Source organism: Danio aesculapii, chromosome 18 (genome assembly GCF_903798145.1).
Source record: "Danio aesculapii chromosome 18, fDanAes4.1, whole genome shotgun sequence".
Taxonomy (NCBI): Eukaryota; Metazoa; Chordata; class Actinopteri; order Cypriniformes; family Danionidae; genus Danio; species Danio aesculapii.
The window spans coordinates 22,444,670-22,465,245 of record NC_079452.1 but is presented as its reverse complement, the minus strand read 5'-3'; the positions used below and the strand labels follow the sequence as shown (position 1 = coordinate 22,465,245).

Here is a 20,576-nt window from a genome sequence, read left to right as displayed (position 1 = left end):
GACACGGCACACCAGACACTCTCTGTGGCGTGGCAGAAACATGAAGTGTCCCGAATCGTCGCGCTGTTGTGTGTACCCTGATAGAAACCTATGTTTAGATGTCTAAAATGCATGGCACAGCGTCAGGTACAGCTGCACCTAGTTAAGATCACAGGGAGCTTCTGTGATCACGAGAAATACAAACGGCTGAAGTATAAGGTAGACTCAATGAGAAGTACACATGTTTACAAACCTACCTAAAGATACAACCAATAATTCCGATTAGAGCGATAATGTGGAGAATATTGATCTTGTGTTGAGCCCAATGAGCCTTGCATCTAAAAATAGAGCTAGGGTGTTCCTTTAGTGATATCGCTTCCACTCACGCTGAAAATGGCGGACGTGAATCAACAAACTGAGGATATGATGACGCGCCTGTCAATCAATATTGGTGGGCGGGGAGACCGCACTCCTACGTAAAGTTGCGGTCGGTTTGAAAACAGCTCCAATTGGTCCACCGTTTTTATGTTGTTAAATTAAAAAAAGCACTGGGTGTGTTTATATCACCCCAATATGACGGTCTATACACCATACATGCACATATGTCTGTCCAAACAGCTGGAAAAGTAGATTTTTCACCATAGGTGCCCTTTAATGGAAATGCAAAGATGTGCATAAATGTTGAAATTGCACATTAAATTGTGCATGAACTACAATGAAAACACATTTACTGAATAAATCTAGAAGTCATATAATTTTGTTAACTGATCATGTGATTGCAAATTTACATGAGTGCAATGGGACGGCATTAATGGCCATACTGAAATTTCTTGTTTTATCAGTCTCTGTGTTTCTCATTACAAACATACGTGGCAAATTTCACAATACACTGTTCAACAGACCTGAAGGGCGCTGAATAAACCTATAATCAGTCTTTCACAAATTTTGTAATCTGACGAGCTGTTTGTGCCTGTTGTATTAGTTTAACCCAAAGTTGACCCATTTCCATAATAAGACTCCCAAAAATAAAGTAAGCTGCATTAGATCTATATAAAATCTGACATTGTTGTAATCTCACTAGTAAATGTTGTGGCCAATCAAACACTGCTGGGGGCATGCATATTAATAATTAATGATCCAATCAGTAGCATGAGAGTCTGTATTTTACACTCATAGGCATTATATTGTAAAATATCTGTTAATTAATAATTCTTTCCTCAAGCCATCTACCTCATGAACAGTTAAATATTCCCCTACTGTGCAATAAATATGTGCAATACTTTCTCATTCGCACTTGTACACAGCACCTTATATCAATATACAATGCAATACCTTCTCCATACGTATTTGTACACAGCACCTTATAACCTTTATATTTATAACAAATCTGTACACACAATTCAACATCCAGATTTTTGGACTAACTGCATCTCTGTTTAATGTTTATTGTCTTTTTTCCATATTTATTTTGTGTTGTCACTTGTCACTTTATGTACACTGGAAGTTTCTGTAGCCAAAACAAATTCCTTGTGTGTGTGTGAAGCACACTTGGCAATAAAACTGATTCTCCTATATATTTCCCATTTGTTTGCGGTTGTGAATTTTGATGTTGATAATTCAACTCTACAGTTTACCGACGTGACTTTTATTGACATTTTAGTGGTTTGAAATAATATAAGAAATAATATGTAGAGAAATAAGTCTGCAGTCTGCATGTGCTGCAGTTTATTACAAGGTTTCTGTAGTGTAATACCAACACAATCTCACGGCAATTCGTAACTTTTTGATTTAGTGGCTAATTCGTATGAATTCGTATGATCTAATTCGTACATTTTCGTACGATTTGCTCATCCTCCAATGACGGTTGGGTTTAAGGGTGGGGTTAGGTGCCACGCCTCCTTTTTAAAATCGTATAATTTCGTACGACTGAACTCATACGAATTCGTACAAATTATCCACTAAACTGACAAAACGTAAAATACTTACGTTTTCTCGTGAGATCAGGCTGGTAATACACAACACCAACCCAGACAATATAGTACTGCAAATAATAATGCTCAGAAAAGTCACTTTTTACAACTTTTCAAGGTTGACAGATGTTGGAAGAAAGATTAAGAGACCATAATGCAATTTAAAAGCATAAATAAACAGGAAAAATAAAAACATGAGTCACAAAATATGCAAAACTGCTAATATATGGATATTTTACAGCGTTTGCATATGCAGATTTTCATTCTATTGTAAATTAAAAATATATATAAAAATAAACAAATAAAATCCACTGGATTCAAATGGCAAGATGCGCATAAAAAAATAAATGCATAGTGTAGGTGAACTTTTTTAAGTGAAGTGAGCATAATAGATTAATAATACATTTATCAAATAAATTCCTTGGTGCACGAGACCTCGTGTGATTTTGGCTGAACAAACTGGATAACTGGACTAACCAGTGGACTGATCTCAATCAAAGCATCTCACATGTTGTTTTAGTGCTTCTGAAATGCCCGAGGCAAAGTTTATCATCAAAATAATTCAGTTAAATGACTCCCAGAACTGACTCACAAGACACCAAACATCAGGAATCTGAACACAAGATCACATGGACAGTGTGTGCTCCTGCAAGTGTCGTCTGCTGTTTTAAAGGCACAAACTAGACAGGAAAAAAAGAGTTTTCTTCTAACCAGCAACTTCCATTATTGATCATTTCAGCCAGTTTCACAGGAATTCACAATTCTGCTTGCTTGAAAATAGGGCTGCACGATGTTGGAAAAATCTGGCATTGTGATATTTCGTTTTTCTGTGATATATGATGTGATATAAATACAATTTTACCAGATGACTTCAGTATCTCTATTTGGAATGAACGCATTAATTTAGATTGATCATGCATAAAATATAACAAGCAAATTAAAAGTAGTATAAGTGAGCAAGCAAAAATAGGAGTCTAACAGTATTCATATACAAAAATTAAATAAACTAATGTAAAATGATCCTGTATACAGCTTTAATTTGATAAATAATTCAATAAAATGGATCTTTATTAAAGTTACAAACTATACAACTTAATTTCCCAAATGCATAGTCACAGGCCTTAAAAACAGACAGAAAATCACTCACCGATAATCCCAAAGTATAAAATCAGCATCGCGCAATATTGCGATATCAATGCTGAAACTTTATATTTTGCTGCCCTACTTGAAAACATGTAATTGAAATGTAAATATGTAATGTAAAATGAAATTTTAATATTGATTTTATACCACCTACAATCATCAATGCCATCCACAACATGACCACAAATATATTTCATGGGGTGCACATACTTTTTCACAGCATTGAATGTTTAAATTCTCTCTCCATTCCAGCTTCAGGTTAATCCAAAGTACTTGGTGCTTGAGTCGGACTTTACCAACAATATAGTGAGGTGCAATATCCACTACACAGGGCGCTACGCCAAGACCACAAACTGCAAAATCTCCCAGTGAGTACCTATCACTTTGCTAGATGATAATTGGCCAACGTCAGTAATAAAGACTATTATTGCTCTTTCTTCTGCTCTTACAGGTCATGATGTGTCAGATGTGGATGAATGTCCATGTAAGCGCTGTTCTATTGCAATGTGAATGGAATTCCTGATGTCGCTGTGATCGTTTATTGTTTTTGTCCAGGCTCCCATTCGTGTGCTGTTCTTGTGAACCTGAGTTCAGTTCGTGCCAAGAAGAACAAGCACACACACACACACACACACACATACACACACACTGAGGAATCCCATACTTCACAGCACATAGCAGAGTAATGTCTATTTTCTTTCCAGGCACCCCATTAACCCTGCTTTTTCATAAAAACACACACTCACTGCCCTCAATTAAGTCTAATTCCTGCACTTTTTAAGTGGGTTTCATCGCTGGAATGCAAAGTGAGAGCACGTATGGCACTATTGACCTGCAATTCTGTAATTTAGATCAGGAAAACCAGCAACTGGAAACAATGCTCTTTTTACCCAAGTCTCTCTCTTTGTCTGTGGCACTGAATTAAGGCCTACTGGAGCAGTTATGTCAGTCATCATGCAGCTAACTAAGTAAAAATAAATGGATTTAGGATAAAAGCACACTGAAAACAAAAGCCCTGAATCCAAAAGCTGGAAGCTGTTTATCGAGATGATTGTACTTACACCATGTCCAATTATGCTAACTTTCTTAAAACGTGTCAGCAGAATGTTAAAACATGTTACCAATGCATCAAAAACATGCTAGCAATTTGACAAAACTGCTTGCACTAATATGGTATGACTAACTAAACAGGCTGGCAATGTGTTAAAACATGTTAGCAGGTAAAGTTTGATAGCGTCTTGTCATGCTAAAAACGTGCTAGCAGAGGATTTAAACATGGTAATGAACAAAACATGCAAACTACTTCATAAAGCCTATTAGCAACATTAAAACATGTTAGCAGAGTGCTAAAACATGTCAGCAATATGAAAAAATATGCCAACAATTTCTTAAAAATATATGAATAACTTCCTAACTTTCGTCACTTAGCAATGTGTTAAAATGAGTTATCAAATCCCAATTTTATTAAAACATGTTAGCATCTTCCAACCATTATTAACTGCTTAAAACAGATTAGCAATAAATTCAAACATGTAACTAAGAGAAGTCAAAGTGTGCAAACTTTCTTATAAAAACATTAGCACCTTATTAAACATGCTAGTAACTTGACAGAACTGCTACAAAAAGATGTTAGCTTACATAAAACATGTTAGCAGAATGCTAAAACATGTTAGCAATATGACAAAAAATATGGCAACAATTTCCTAAAATATATGAATAACTTCCTAACTTTCATCACTTAGCAGTGTGTTAAAATGGGTTATCAACTTAAAATTTGCTAGCTCCATGTCAAAACATCACTTTATTAAAACATGTTAGCATCATCCCAACCATTTACAACAGCTTAAAACAGATTAGCAATGTGTTCAAACATGTTGGAAACTTGAAAGAGAAGTCAAAGTGATAACTTTCTTATGAAAACATTAGCACTTTGTTAAGTAGCTTGACACAACCGCTAAAAAAGAATGCTAATACATTCAACAAATACTAACATGAGCAACAGTGTCCTGAAGTTTGGTAGCATCTTGTCAAAATGTCAAACTTAAGTGCTAAAACATGTACCCAAATACTTTTAACAAGCTATCATTCCAGAAACATGCCACCAACTTCTTAAACGTGCTAGCAATAAGCTAACATATGCAATAAGCTAACAGATGCTAATCTAAGTAAAGGTTAAGGGGGGTATTTTTATTAAAGGATTTTCTTTTTTTGTGTGAACTCTCCTTTTAACTCCAATGTCCTTCAGTGTTACCACATGCCCGTATGAAAAAAAATACTATAGTAATTTATAGTAAATACTACAGTGTTTTTGAACCATGCTATAGTGAAGTACTTTAAATAATCTGCTGTGGGAATTCTATTGTTGCTATGGTAACACAATGATTATAGTAATTGATCTGTTATGGTGATTCTACAGTTGCTATGGTAACTCATCAACTATAGTAGTTGATCTGCTGTGGTGATTCTACAGTTGCTATGGTAACTCATCAACTATAGTAGTTGATCTGCTGTGGTGATTCTACAGTTGCTATTCTGACACAACGACTATAGTAGTTGATCTGTTGTGGTGATTCTACAGTTGCTATGGTAACACAACAACTATAGTAATTGATCTGCTGTGGTGATTCTACAGTTGCTATGGTAACACAACGACTATAATAATTAATCTGCTGTGGTGATTCTACAGTTGCTATGGTAACACAACCACTATAGTAATTCATCTGTTGTGGTAATTCTACAGTTGCTATGGTAACACAAGGACTATAATAATTAATCTGTTGTGGTGATTCTACAGTTGCTATGGTAACCCAACAACTATAGTAATTTATCTGTTGTGTTGATTCTACAGTTGCTATGGTAACACAACAACTATAGTAATTGATCACATGTGGTGATTCTACACTTGCTATGGTAACACAACGACTATGGTAATATAAACAAATGACCCAGTACTGTAGTTTTCTAAAACTGTAAGGTACATTATTCCATAACACACCACAGTTTACTGTAATGAAACTAAAGTATACTACATTATTTATTATAGTTCACTATAGTTAATACTACACTACGCTGGATCATTCATTAAAGAGTTGTAAATGCTTTAACATACACAGTATAGTACACTTTACTATAGTATGGTTCAAAAACCCTATTATTTACTATAATTTGATGTATTTTTTTCATGTCAGGCCCGTAGCCAGCAAAGGGGTGGTTCTTTTTTCTCAAAAAGTGGATGTTTTTGCAGTCATACGTCTCATTTTCTATTTAATTTAGAGACCTAAATACGCCATTTTAGTGACATTTTAAGCACTATTTTAGCTGGATTAGTTTGTCGGATGGTCATAATAACCACACTTTTTGATGTATCAAAAATATATCCTAAAGACTTGTAAAGAAATAAAGAATAAATATAAATAAATATAATAAATATAAAGAAATATGAAAATTACTTATTTTTTAAATACAAATGTATTACATATAATAAGAAAAAAAATAGGAACCTGTTAAAGTTTTTAAATTAAAAACTGTGGCCTATTGTCATTTATTAGGCAAATAAAAATCTGGCCAGCACATTCGACTTTCCTCAGTCACTATTTGGCAATTTGAATAAAAAATGTATGAAAGCATAACAATAATAATGTAGAGCTTCACGATTTTTCTAGCATCTCTTGTAAAAAAGTACATTTGAAAACTCATGGATAACAACAATATCCAAAATAGTACTCAAATTCATTTTAATATAGTGCGCTTTTGGTGCTTCACACCTTTTTATTTTTTTGGTTTCAAGAATAAGGTCCAACATTTAGATGAAAAGTTACTTGTAAAATGTTTTCTCTATTTAAAAACAATAGCGAAAGATGACCTATCTTACGTCAGCTTGTAAAAATCTAAATATTTGTTAGCATTAGCCAAAACTGATGAGCTGAAGTCCTGCCGAAGCGACAGCCAAGAGAGGACTCCACTTGCTCTTAAACCCTTTTTTGATGTGTTATTTTCACTATATATGATGGCATAGCAGTCAAAATAGGACAAATGAGCTCATGTATGGGACAAATTCTGGACCTTTGTCAGTAAGAGGTGGGTCTTCTGGAACCCCCCACCCCCCGGCTACGAGCCTGCATGTGCATGCATGGCTTTTATAATTACTATAATTAATATTACTAAAAGGAAGGTCACATTTTTATTTTCTGTTGTAATCAGCAGTATTTACATTTGCAGTGGTCTTTCATGCAAAGCATTTTACATTACATTAATGACGATTTGAACCAGTTCTTGTATTCCGTGCAAGTCAAACCCACTCCATTTGAGATGTTCTGTTGTAAAAGTTGAGTTCTGATCTAATCTAATACTGAACCCTGGATTATTCCTTCTGTTGTGAGATTAGTACTGTGTGTTCACTGACGTCTAGATTAGAACGCATCTATATTCTCTTTATCCACCAACACTGGTCAGCTACCACAGGTTTACGCTTCATATCACCCAGTTAACCCATCAATGCATGTCTTTAGCTAGGTTAAAATGGCTTTACTTTATCACAATGTAATCATACCAAGTGTTCTTATGTACTGTGCTGGAGGGAAATGCTGTACCTGCTGTGTTACGCTCCAGAAACTCAAACTTTTTGCCTTGTTTCTAGTCCAAATATCAAAAACTGCTTAAATCAAAAAGCATTTTATAGACAAGCTAATTATTTTTGGAAATAATGAGTCAAAATTAAGTGAGTATTTCCTTAAAATGAGCTAAATAATCTGCTAATGGGGTAAGCAAAATAAACTAGTTTTTTTTTTAATAAGTTTATTTTTAGTACAGATTATTTACTTAATTTTGACTCATTATTTCAGAAAACAAGACAATATTTTGTGCTTGTCTAGAAAATGCTTTTTGATTTAAGGTTTTTTTTTAGATATTTGGACTAGAAACAAGACAAAAACTCTAAGAAAAGCATTTTTTTCTGTTCTTATATCTGAAATTAAGGTTAATGTCTTGATTTGTTAAATGGGAAACTGATTTAGATGATACTACTGTTGCAAAACTAACATTGCATAACTTGATGTTACTGACGAACATAATACCATCCGTACCTACCTCGTAAAGAGAGAAAAATACAGCTCCTTATTACACTACACTTGAAGAGCCGGCCGGACATGACCAACATCCATCCTCCTGTTTACAGTATATTGGGGATTCTAGACCTGCGGGTACATTTTGCACCTCCAAGATAAACTTTATTTTCCTTCCTTCAGCTTAGTCCCTTATTTATCAGGGGTCGCCACAGCGGAATGAACCACCAACTATTCCAGCATATGTTTTACACAGCGGATGCCCTTCCAGCCACTACCAAGTACTGGGAAACACCCATACACACTCATTCACACACACACTCATACACTACGGCCAATTTAGTTCATCGATTCCCCTATAACGCATGTGTTTGGACTGTGGAGGAAACTCTTGAAGGTATTGAGGCGTGTCGTTACTCTTCTCTCATTCATTTGGGCTAAACGTTTAGGACAAACCAATAGTAGATTCATTATGTCAACTCTGTTACTGTGATATTTCAGTCAATTCACTCTAAAAACAATAATATGATGCCTTTTAGACACGTTATGTGGAGTCTGGTGTGAGGTTTGATGTGCTCTGTTATTGTTTTAAAAGTTGAACAATAAGCAACAATTAGTAACAGAATCAAACATTCCCCATCACATTTAAGCATTTTACATTATTTTACATTAATAACAGATTCATTTTATTGTGATAAAGCACAAAATTGTGAAAAATGTCAACTTTAAAACATTTAACAATAAGTTAAACAACAATAAGTAACAAAATCACATGCTTCCTATCACATTTAGGCATTCTTTTACATTAGTAATCCATTCAGTTTACTGTAAACTACACATTTGTTGTACATTAAGATAAATGAATGGAGCATGCTTGAGATGTACCCGCAATTCACACACAAATCACATGTCGCAATATCAATAAATGCATACGACACATGAAGCTTTCTGCGAGGCTAGTGGGATATGTTGTTGATGAAATGCGTGTTTTGATGCATTCACCCTGAAATCAATCCCAGTTTGTTTATTTCATGCTACGATCTGGGAACAGTGTTTTTGTCTATTATCCAGGTCCAGATGTAATGCAGAACAGACCCTGTTTTATCGTATCCCTTTATACCCTGTATAAATGATTATTGTAACGTTGTTTATAGTCGACGGTTAATTTGCATCTGGTTGTGATCTGGTTTTGTGGTTCAGCGCAGGTGCACGTATCAATCATTGTGGCTTTTTTTAATTGTCTGTGCTCCGAATCGTCTGTCTTAAGAGTTCATACTGGATCTTTAAATAAAGACTGAAGCGTATACCAGCTTTTTAAAGTGCTGTTTAAGTGTTTTATTTTGAGTTCAGACTATCTAAAGTCAATTAAAGCTGTGGGAATATAAATAGTTTCTTCAAACGCTTATCAAAGTGCTCAAGTGGCACAGTTTTAGGAAAGGTTTTCCATCTGTGTTTGCACTTTACTGAAGCGCCAGCAGTTTTGCTGCAGCGAAACAACATTTTGATTAAAAATTATGAACACTTGGTAAAACTTTACTTGAAGGGGCGTTCATAAGACTGCCATGAATCCTTTATAATCTTGACATGACAAATGAATGAGATATTATGCATGCTTATGGCCACTGTTATAGGCTGCATTTACACTGCATGGTTCAAGTGACCCAATTCTGATTATTTTCTCCCATGTCACACAGACGGGATATGCCCCATGTTTTGGTGCAGTAAAACAACATTTTGATTAAGAATTAAGCCAGTAGTAGGAACTCTTGGTATCATTTTACTTGAAAGGGCATTCATAAGACTGTTATGAAACCTTTATAATGTGAATGAGATTTTATGTAAGCTAATGACAACTGTCTAGGCATTGGGTTTAGGTTTTGGGTAGGATTCGGCATACAGAATAAGATCATACCTTATGAACAGTTAATATCTTAGTAATATGCATGCAATAGGCCAGTAGTTAATAATAATGATCTAAACTTTAGTTAAGAACCACTTGAGTATGATTTTTTTGGGGTGTATACTGTGCCTTTAATTAATAATAAAAAAGTGATTCTACATAAAAAAAACATCAGTACTTGTGCTGCTTTACAGCTTTATTTAGCAATTAATACCATTTTGAATGCTGGGATTCACAGAAAAAAATGATTCATTGGATTTGCTAAACTTGTAAGGTAAGTGGTAGCAAACAATTGATATGGGCTGAATTTAAACAAATTAAATTTAGCAATGTTTAACTTAATGGGCTATATATTAACGTTCTAGGTGCAAAGTCTAAAGCGCATGGCGCAAAAGCATTAAGGACATGTTTGAATCCACTTTTGCTATTTTGGGGATGGATAAATACGCTCTGCGGCCCGGCGCATGGTCTAACAGGGTCGTGCTTATTCTCTTAATGAGTTCTGGGTGTGTTTTGAGCATAACATGCATTAAACCAATCAGAGTCTCGTCTCCCATTGCCTGTAAGAGTCAGTTGTGTAGCACCATGGCGCATTTGCTATTTACATGGTGGACTTTGTAAGTGTAAAAACTGAACGCTTCACTAGTGAGAAAACAGTTAAACAGAACATCTGCAGCACGAGGATACAGAATGAGCCTCCTCCATTCAGCCTCTTTACTTTCTCTTTACTTTACTTTTACTCTTTACACCTTTACTTTGGTGGAGTAAGGAAACAGTGGAAACTCACTCCACTGAACACATCCATTAGCCCACATATTTAATTTAGTTTGTTAAACACAAAGATTTGTGTCAAAACTATTTCTAAATTCAGTTCTAATCTCCAGCAAAGGAATAAATGAACAATAATAATGAAGTGTGGTCAAAACACTGAGTTATATCCAAACACACGTCCTGTTCTTATCCACATATGGTGATGCAGAACCAAAACCCCACAGGTGGACAAATCTACACTTGTGTTCATTAAAACAAATATAAATCTGCATATAATAAATAATACTGATAATAATAATAACAACATTAGACAAATGCAAATTGTGATGGATAAACTGAAAAAGGCCCCCAAGGTGAAGAAGGCATAGAGGCAGTGGTGTTTATATTGATGTAGAAAATAATCATTTCTGGATCATTTTAATTCTTTAACTGTTTTCATCTGTAAAGATATTTGTGTGTTGCTGTTCATCCTGTGTGTATTCAGCAGTGTGTAAGGGTTTAGACCTGCATAGGTGCATAACTAACATCCTGGACTTTAGAGCAGCATGTAGTTGGTCAATGGCACAGTCTATTTCAGTTCCTTAAAATAGCAACGCACCAACAATGTGCCTTAACACACCTTCTTTATAGACCAGCACACCCAGGAGTCCACAAATAGATTTGCTTTTAAACAATGTGGTGCAAAACGTAAAAATTAAGGTTGCGCTGGTCTGAAAATAGCAACTAATCATGCAAAACTCGTCTTGCGCCTTATTGCGCCGGTATATGATAGGGTTCAATGTGTTTGTTTGAATTCAGCCCATATTAATAGTTTGCAACCACATACTTAAAAAAAAATAGCAAATCCAGTGACTCATTTATTATTTCAGAGTCTCAGTGATGTAAAAAAAGAGTGTGAAGTGTGTAAGTTTATAGCCTACAGTACATGCTTGTGTGTTTTCAGAGAGTAAATGTGGCCAAACGAGAGGGGTAAAGACCGAGTCAGAGACCTATTAGTGAATTCCTCCATCATGACATCAGATTAAAAACAGAACAGTAATACGTGCGGTTCGCTCTCAAACACGTGCTGACTTTCTTTCGGCGTGGAGAACAGAACAAGTCATGAGGTCTGCAAGCCTTCAGCGAGAGATGACAGAGAAAATATAAATGCCAGAGCAGGAGATTAGAAGGGCAAAAGGAGGATCACATACGAATCTGGCATTTCAGCTCACAGCAGACCAGCACAAACTGGCTGTTTTCTGGAAGTAAAGAGCAGGTCATGTGCAGGGGTTTTGGAAAAATATCTTATTTTGGTGTTCGTAATGTAGCTGTCCTTCAATGCAATCAAGTCTGCAAAGATGTTTGTGCATAATAAATAAAGACATCATCTCTCAAAAGAAAGAGTCAGCTCTGAATTACTTTAAAGGAAAGCTATATGCTGCTTTTTACAAGATCTAAAATAAATGTCTGGTGTCCCTAAAGTTTTTAGTGATGTTTCAGCTCAAAACAGCACAGATAATGTCTTCTAACTCTCTGAAACTGACCCTGTTATGCCTCATTCACACTAGCAGCGATGTTGTAGCTGCCTGTCGCTCTGGGTGGCGATCTGCTTCAAACACAGGTCTGTGTAGATATATACAGCGCAAATACAACCGGCCTCTGAGCGAGCAGAGAGAGAGGATTACGTGAGCTCTACTGGTGCTCCTATTGGCTGTCGCTTAAGAAAGTCGCTATTCATGTGCATAAAGTTGAATGATTTTCAACTTTGTCGAATCGCTCGATACGCTCACCTGGTCGCTGTCACTCATGTAGATGGAGGTCACCAGAAGTCGCTCACTCTCTATTGAAATAAACGGTCGCTTGTTGCTTTGCCGCTGCGAGTCGTTCATAGTGTGAATGAGGCTTTAGGCTTTGATCCTAATTGTGGTGTTTTGGTGACTGTCCCTTTAAATTTAAATGAGATTGTGCTCTTTTAAAAAGAGGGTGGATCTACAAATACCTTTGTCAGCATAGTGGCAGAGTCAAAAACAAGACTAACATCCTCAACCCAGGCTCATTCTGAGAACGTAGTCCCGTGGACGTTTCTGGAGGCCGCAAACAACTACCCGGGGTACGTACGGCTGCATTTCATTTTTTTAAGCGAACGCTGCGGGGCGGTATGACGCTGTTCCTTTCGGCGCTTGCCGGCCGGCCTCTCGCCTCCGTGTGGAGGTCTTTCCCGCTGCAACCAGTTTGTCCGGTTAGCTCTTTGTGTACTTTGGCGGACTCGTGGCGCAGAGAGGGGCTGACCACGACGACTACGACGACCGGGTTGGAGTCCGGGGAAGAGCGGTTCCAGAAATCAGGTAAGAAAACAAAAACAAAATCCAAAAAATGAAGCGAACAAGTTCGTCACAGGGTGAGAATGTGGTCAAAATCCGAAAACGTGGTAAAAATCAGACGAGGGCTTTTCTTTTTCTGGACGGCTTTTGTGAATTGTCGTTGGTTGGGTTTAGGAATGGAGGAGGGTGGGTCAGCCGATTGGCCGGTCGCAAGGTCAATCATTCTTTCATCCAGGCAGACAGGCGGAAGGCCGTTCGACAGCGGCCTCTAGCGGGTTTACGTGAGAACGGCGCGGGAAATAGCGCGCACAGCGGCCTCTCGCGGATTCGCGAAAACAAAAACTGCAAAAATACGTACCTCCCGGGACGTATTTCGCGGTCTCCAGAAACGTCCACGAGACTACCTTCTCAGAATGAGCCTGGGTTGAACATCCTATGCTAATGAGGGAGAGATGGTCACTAGTGGGCGGGGTTTTCCCCCTCTGATGATAGGTACAAAGGGAGAATGTCAATCAGAGTGTTTCTGCAGACTGTTTTTAATCAAGTGTGATTCTAAAAATAATTAATTAATTAATTTTACGATTAAAGCTGGTTATATCCACACATTGCTGACCAATAATTATGCTTAAACCCCTTATAAACAAAGATTTTTGCATAATATGTTTGAATCTTTTACCTGCTACTCGTCTACATCAACACGATCAAAGTAACTCAGTTGCATAATCCCCACCTACATTCAAAATACAAACATTAAGAAATCAGCGGTTCATTTGTGACAAAGACCACAACAAAATAGGCCAGCAGACCAATCAGAGGAGAGTAAGAAGTGGGAGTGGGAGGGGTTAACAGACCTGAAGCTCATTCAAATGAATCATATTGGCATCCTGCAAGATGATTCTAATATTGAATGATTACTTTGATAAAATTACAAATGTTTTCTGACCTTAGATGCATTTAAACCCATGGCAGGGAACTTAAAATTAGGATACTTTAAAATGATAAAATTGATATATATTATTGCATATATTGTATATATATATATATATATATATATATATATATATATATATATATATATATATATATATATATATGCAATTATATTTAAAAAAAGATTCTGAGTGGGAGAAATCTGAATTGTGAGATAGTATAAACAAGTATGTTTACAGACTTTTTTGTATTTAAATGTATAGATTATGCATTTCTGCATTTTTATTTTGCAATTCTGACATTCTTTCACATACGGATCTATTACTTTCATTCCTTGTAAGTGTACAAGCTCTCCTTGTCATGAATGCCCACTACAGTAAACAAATACAGATTTATTAACATTGCACAGCACATATTTGTATAATTAGGCTATTCTGCAACAGGGACACCTTAAAGTCGAAATTAGCAAAAAACAACATGAAATTGGATTCATTCCTAATGATGAAAATTACCCAGGGAGTCATAAAAAGCTTCATAACATGAATAAAGAAGCGTTACATGATGTTGCGTCACTAATGTCTGAATCCATCTGCCCTCAAACAAGAAATTGTCATTTTCTTGAAATGTTATATTCATACAATTTGCTTGTCTAAATTGGTTGTCATAAAAAACAAGTCCTAATATTGCATTTCCCTGTCCTGTAAAAGAAGTTAAAATGCATCCAAAAATCAGAAAACATTGTAATTTTCTTAAAATGTGCATTAAATATTACAATAATTTTGCTGTCATTTCTGTATGTTTGACTGAATTCAGGACTTTAGATATGTAAGCCCCTCCCCCTTCCATAAGCCAACTCTGCTCTGATTGGTCAGCTTGCCAAGTCTGTTTTGTTAGAAAATAAACACTCATTTCAGAGTGTTTGCATGTCGTAAGTAGGCGGGGATTATGCAAATGAGTTACTATGATTTTGTTGACATAGATCGGGAAATACCATGCAAAACAAAAAAATGATGCAATGATAAACATAACTTTATCTTTAGCTAAAATTTATCTCAAGCGTTACACTGACTCAGAAAAAATGAAGCAATACACAATACTGGATTCTTTCTTTCTTTCTTTCTATCTATCTATCTATCTATCTATCTATCTGTCTGTCTGTCTGTCTGTCTGTCTGTCTGTCTGTCTGTCTGTCTGTCTGTCTGTCTGTCTGTCTGTCTGTCTGTCTATCTATCTATCTATCTATATGTCTATCCATCTAGCTATCTATATATATATATCTATCTGCCGATTCGTCTTTAGCGATAAGCAACTTTTTCAGTTTGGAAGGTCCCCATCACCATGATCTTTAGCTCCTCCGCAGATTCTCAATTGGGTTTAAGTCAGGACTCTGGCTGGGCCACTGCAAAACATTAATGTTTTTGTCTGCTAACCACTTCTTCACCACTTTACCCCATTTGCATTTTGTGAGAAGCCGATGTCATTAAAAAAAAGCTTGCTGGTTGAATGAAAGTGACTTAAAATAAAAATAAACACCCATTGTGTTTGCATTTCGTGGGTAGGTGGAGATTACGCAAATGCAAATTTAAGTCAAAATTTGCCAGGGTGTGAATAATTTCGGGCTTGACTGTATATATGTATTGTTTGTACTGTGAAAAAAGATAAGTGCAGCATTTGTCCACTTTTGTATAATAAATGACTGTTGTTGTTAAGCCATTAAAAAACCTTAATATAACTATTCGAAATTATAACAACTTATTAAAACGAGTCATTCTCTTGAGATCTTATGAAGCATTTTGTTATGATTAACAACTTTTGTTTTAAATTAAATGAAATTTATATATATATATATATATATATATATATATATATATATATATATATATATATATATATATATATATATATATAAACCCTTATGATCGAGTTTTCAAGATAAAGTGATCAGTTTTGTGTCATTTCAGGACGGAAACCGGAGATCATAAACAGATTAATTGGGTGCATAAAACACGTCTAATGAATTCCAGCATCGTTTGGTCTGCCGAATGTTTTATGTACAAATCCAATGAAGCTTTTAATCTGCTGTTCAATATTTCCTCAAGCATGATTTATGACGGCGGCGTAAACAGAACGTGTTGACAGCACGCATTGACCTGAGATGTGTGTGTGTGTGTGTGTGTTTGTTCTGCTCCGAAACGACGTGGTGGTCTCCTTGATTTATCTCCAGACTCGAGCCGTTCTCCTCCATTAAATCAAATGATTAACAACTCGGACTCAGAGGGAGATTATCTTCAACTGTTGGGATGTGAAGAGCCAGAGCGAGAGCCATTGCTAAATAATTCAACTCTCACTTACGGTGAAAAACAAAAGCGTGAAGATATTTCACCGCGCCTTGTTTACTTTAATAATGACGGCTGGTTGCAAACGGTTCTGCTGGTGCGCGGAGGCTTTTCGACTGGGCTAATGAACTCCTCATCATCTCTATTTATGTGTGCCATTACATTTTGAAGGTCCTGGAATGATGAAGGTGAGTTGTTATGGCAGAATAAACCCAGGGAGTCCCACATCAGTGTCCTCGGAGAGGATCATTTTTTTTCCACACAACCTTCAGCTCGAAATGGGCCGTTGCTATATATTATATATAATATTATATACTTATGAATAAAGCCAATATATATTGGTGCGTTTAAATAAAACGGTTTTATTAAAGCGTTATATGCATTAAAATAGGTGTTTGGTCAATAAACATCTTTAGGAATAGGAGAATAATTTAAATAGAAATAATTTAAAATTAAAAAAAATTTATTTATGGCAAAAAAATAGCAGTTATTGCAAAAAAAAGGAAGTAAAAATGACAATTTTAATTAAATGTTACATTTTGAGGATGGGCCTTCAGTATTACTACAAAAATATTGTGCATTAATTTCTAAAATATCTGAAAATAATACTTATATAAATATTTACTTATATAAATTTATATCATTTAATGCAATGGCATTTTAAGAGTGGATTAGATGTAAAATTACTTCTTTTGGCCTCTGGATATATTGTTATATTGTTATAGCCGAATAAACCCAGGGAGTCACATTTCTGTAATTTAATTTAGTCCAAAAAAATAATTTAAATAAAACAAATTTTTAATTATTAAAATGTATGATTTAACTTCTAATTATTGCAGTTATTGCAAAAATATTAAATTAAATGTTATATTTTGTGGATGGCCTTTACTTTCCACTTGTTAAGTCCTGACGTATCGGTGACGTATGGAATACTGTTTCCATGTCCAAGCTGCTGCTCAGTTGAATTGAGAAAATATTCGTTTATGACCACCGTTTAGTCATATCACACACTGAAGTGAATTTGATGTATAATCATGGTGTACACATCAGTCTCTGGACTTGCTGCATCACTGACACCAATATTTAAAAAACTCCCTCAACAATTAATCACTACCTGGCCATCGGATATTAGACGATCGTGATTTTCGAAAGTAATACATCGCTTCGTAAACTATTATCATTACCTTTTGATGAGTCTCCCCATACAGTTTGATATGGACCCGGATCCCTTTGTGTGACGTCACACTTAGCAAGTGGATTCCTACAAAAATCCTGTGTATTATTTTAAGAAATATCTGAAAATGACAGCACACTTAAGAATGATCATCAGAATCAATCATTTTATTCATATTATATATAATTTATTTGTCATTTAATGCAACGAAATTTCAAGAGTGGATTAGACGAAACAATACTTCTTTGGGCCTCTGTATATATATTGTTATTTTATAATGGCAGAATAAATCCAGGGAGTCCCACATTTGTGTATTCAGAGAGGATGATTTTATTTTATTTATTTCAAATGAGCTGTTCCTATTGTATGCATATATTATATATAATATTATATAGCCTACTTATGAATGTAGCCAACATATTTTTGTGCATTTAAACAAAATAGTTTATTAAAGAGTTATGTGCATTAAAATAAGAGTTTAGTCACCTTCAGGAAGAGAAAAACAATTAAATTTATCATTTAAATTCAAATTATTGCCCAAAAAAAGCTACAAAACTTCAACTAAAGGTTATATTTTGAGGATGGGCCTTTACTTGGGCCAATCAGAATCAAGCATTTAATAGGGAAATATCATAAATATCCTTTTTAATCAATGCAATGGCATATTAAGAGTGGATTAGATGTAAAAATACATCTTTGGGCCTCTGGATATGTTGTTATGTTGTTATGGAAGAATAAACCCAGGGAGTCCCACATTGTGTCCTCAGAGAAGATGATTTTATTTTTTCCCTCACAACCTTCAGCTCCAAATGGGCCATTGCTATTATACTGTATGCATATATTATACCTAATGAATGTAGCCAATATATTTTGGTGCATTTAAACAAAACAGTTTATAAGAGTTATGTGCATTAAAATAAGAGTTTAGTCACCGAACATCTTCAGAAATAGAGAAATAATTTAAATAGAAATCATTTAAAATGATTAAATTTATCATTTAAATTCAAATTATTGCCAAAAAACCTACAAAACTTCAACTAAAGGTTATATTTTGAGGATACATTAAAAAAAACTATTAAATGTATAATTTAAATTCAAATTATTGCCAAAAAAAGCTACAAAACTTCAATTAAATGTAATATTTTGAGGATGGGCCTTTACTTGGGCCAATCAGAATCAAGCATTTAATAGGGAAATATCATAAATATAATTTTTAGCAATGCAATGGCATATTAAGAGTGGATTAGATGTAAAAATACATCTTTGGGCCTCTGTATACATTGTTATTTTACCAGGGAGTCCCACATCGTGTCCTCTGAGATGATTTTTTTCCACAACCTTCAACTCCAAATAGGCCGTTCCTGAGGCAGCAATGGGGAATAAATTCTCATTAGAAGAGTTGCTGCTGCTGCTGCTAACAGTGGGCAGAATAGTGGATACGCTTGTTTATGGACTCTCTGACAATTGGGACAAATGTCTGGGAACGGGGAGAGTTTAGTAACCTGCTTATTTCACAAGTTCTTCATCGATGGCATCAGATGCTGATGTGGCGCAGGGGGTTAAAACTGTGAGTGCAGGATTAAAAGAGGCCATTTAAATCTCATGACTGTAGGATATTTCCCCAAGGACATTGATTTTTAATTCAGCTACACTAGGGTTATGCATGGATTTATTTTAGTTATTGACGTTGCTATTGAACTCCAACTGAATAATGACACCGTGTGAATATTAATGCATTAGATTTAATAATCAAAACGTTCATTGGATTTGTACATATAACTTTCAGCAGACTAAATGATGCTACAATTCACCAGCCATGTTTTATGTACCCAAATTATCCTTTTTTCCACAACAAAAAAAAATGCATTTAACCCTAATGCATTTAAAATGCATCCTAACCCTAATGCATTAAAAATGTGAGTTCTTACAGAGCAGGTCGGGTTTTTTTTATCTATTTATTTATTTTTTCGCAGTCCTTCAATGTAAACCTGCTGTAAAAGCATGATTTATGACAGTGGAGTAAACAACATATTTGACAGCACGCAGGGAAAGAACTACAATCCAATAAAACACCAAGAAATTCATTTTAAACAATGAACTAATATCAAACTGTCCACTTAAAATTGTTGACCAAACGAACAGCGAAATATACATTAAACCATGATGAATCTCCCATGAATCATGAATCTCCCATTCCACCACATCCCAAAGGTGCTCTATTGGATTGAGATCTGCTGACTGTGGAGGCCATTTGAGTACAGTTGTACTACTCATTGTGAACTCATTGTAAATTGCCGCTCACTGGATATTTCCTCTTTGTCGGACCATTCTCTGTAAACCCTAGAGATGGTTGTGCGTGAAAATCCCAAAGATCAGCAGTTTCTGAATTACTCAGACCAGCCTGTCTGGCAGCAACAACCATGCCTCGTTCAAAGTCACTTAAATCCCCTTTCTTCCCCATTCTGATGCTCGCTTTGAACTGCAGCAGATCGTCTTGACCATGTCTACATGCCTAAATGCAGTGAGCTGCTGCTATTGTGATTGGCTGATTAGAAATTTGCATTAACGAGCAGTTGGACAGGTGTACCTAATAAAGTGGCCGGTGAGTGTACATTATGAAAAAAACATTTTTTTTTTTATAATTTTGTCTACAACTCTATATATTGTTTTAATTTCATTGTATATTCAAATTAAAATTACATTTAAAAACTAAATTCCTTGAAATGACATTATATATGAGACCCAATAAAAATAATAAAGCAAACCTCAAGAGAACGGTGTGCCTTAATAATACACACTGTTGTGCAATACTATTTTAGTGTGTGTCTACCTCACAGGCATGATTATAATTCAGAAACAACGAGTCCCATCATTAAAGGAAAACAAAGGAGTCTAAAAGTCAGCCAGAGGCATCGGCTGAGAGTTTAAATAAAGTTTGGATTACAGATCTGTTTGCAAGGACGTGATGAATGCTGTAAACAAGCAGACAATATGAGGCAAACAACAGCTGATG

At 35.5% G+C, this 20,576-nt stretch overlaps 1 protein-coding gene across 2 annotated transcripts in view; it reads left to right on the top strand.

Moving 5' to 3' along the window:
• Nucleotides 1-9,471, top strand: part of loxl1 (lysyl oxidase-like 1) — a 28,976-nt gene extending 19,505 nt beyond the window's left edge. The window contains exons 7-9 of one of the 2 annotated variants that reach the window (XM_056477953.1): nt 3,345-3,460; nt 3,544-3,576; nt 3,648-9,471. In XM_056477953.1, the coding sequence (XP_056333928.1) occupies nt 3,345-3,460; nt 3,544-3,550 (123 nt within the window). In that variant the 3' untranslated portion in view covers nt 3,551-3,576; nt 3,648-9,471. Of the gene's footprint in view, nt 1-3,344; nt 3,461-3,543 lie in introns of both variants that reach the window. The other variant, XM_056477952.1, reaches the window with a different exon arrangement.
• Nucleotides 9,472-20,576: the final 11,105 nt, after the last annotated feature.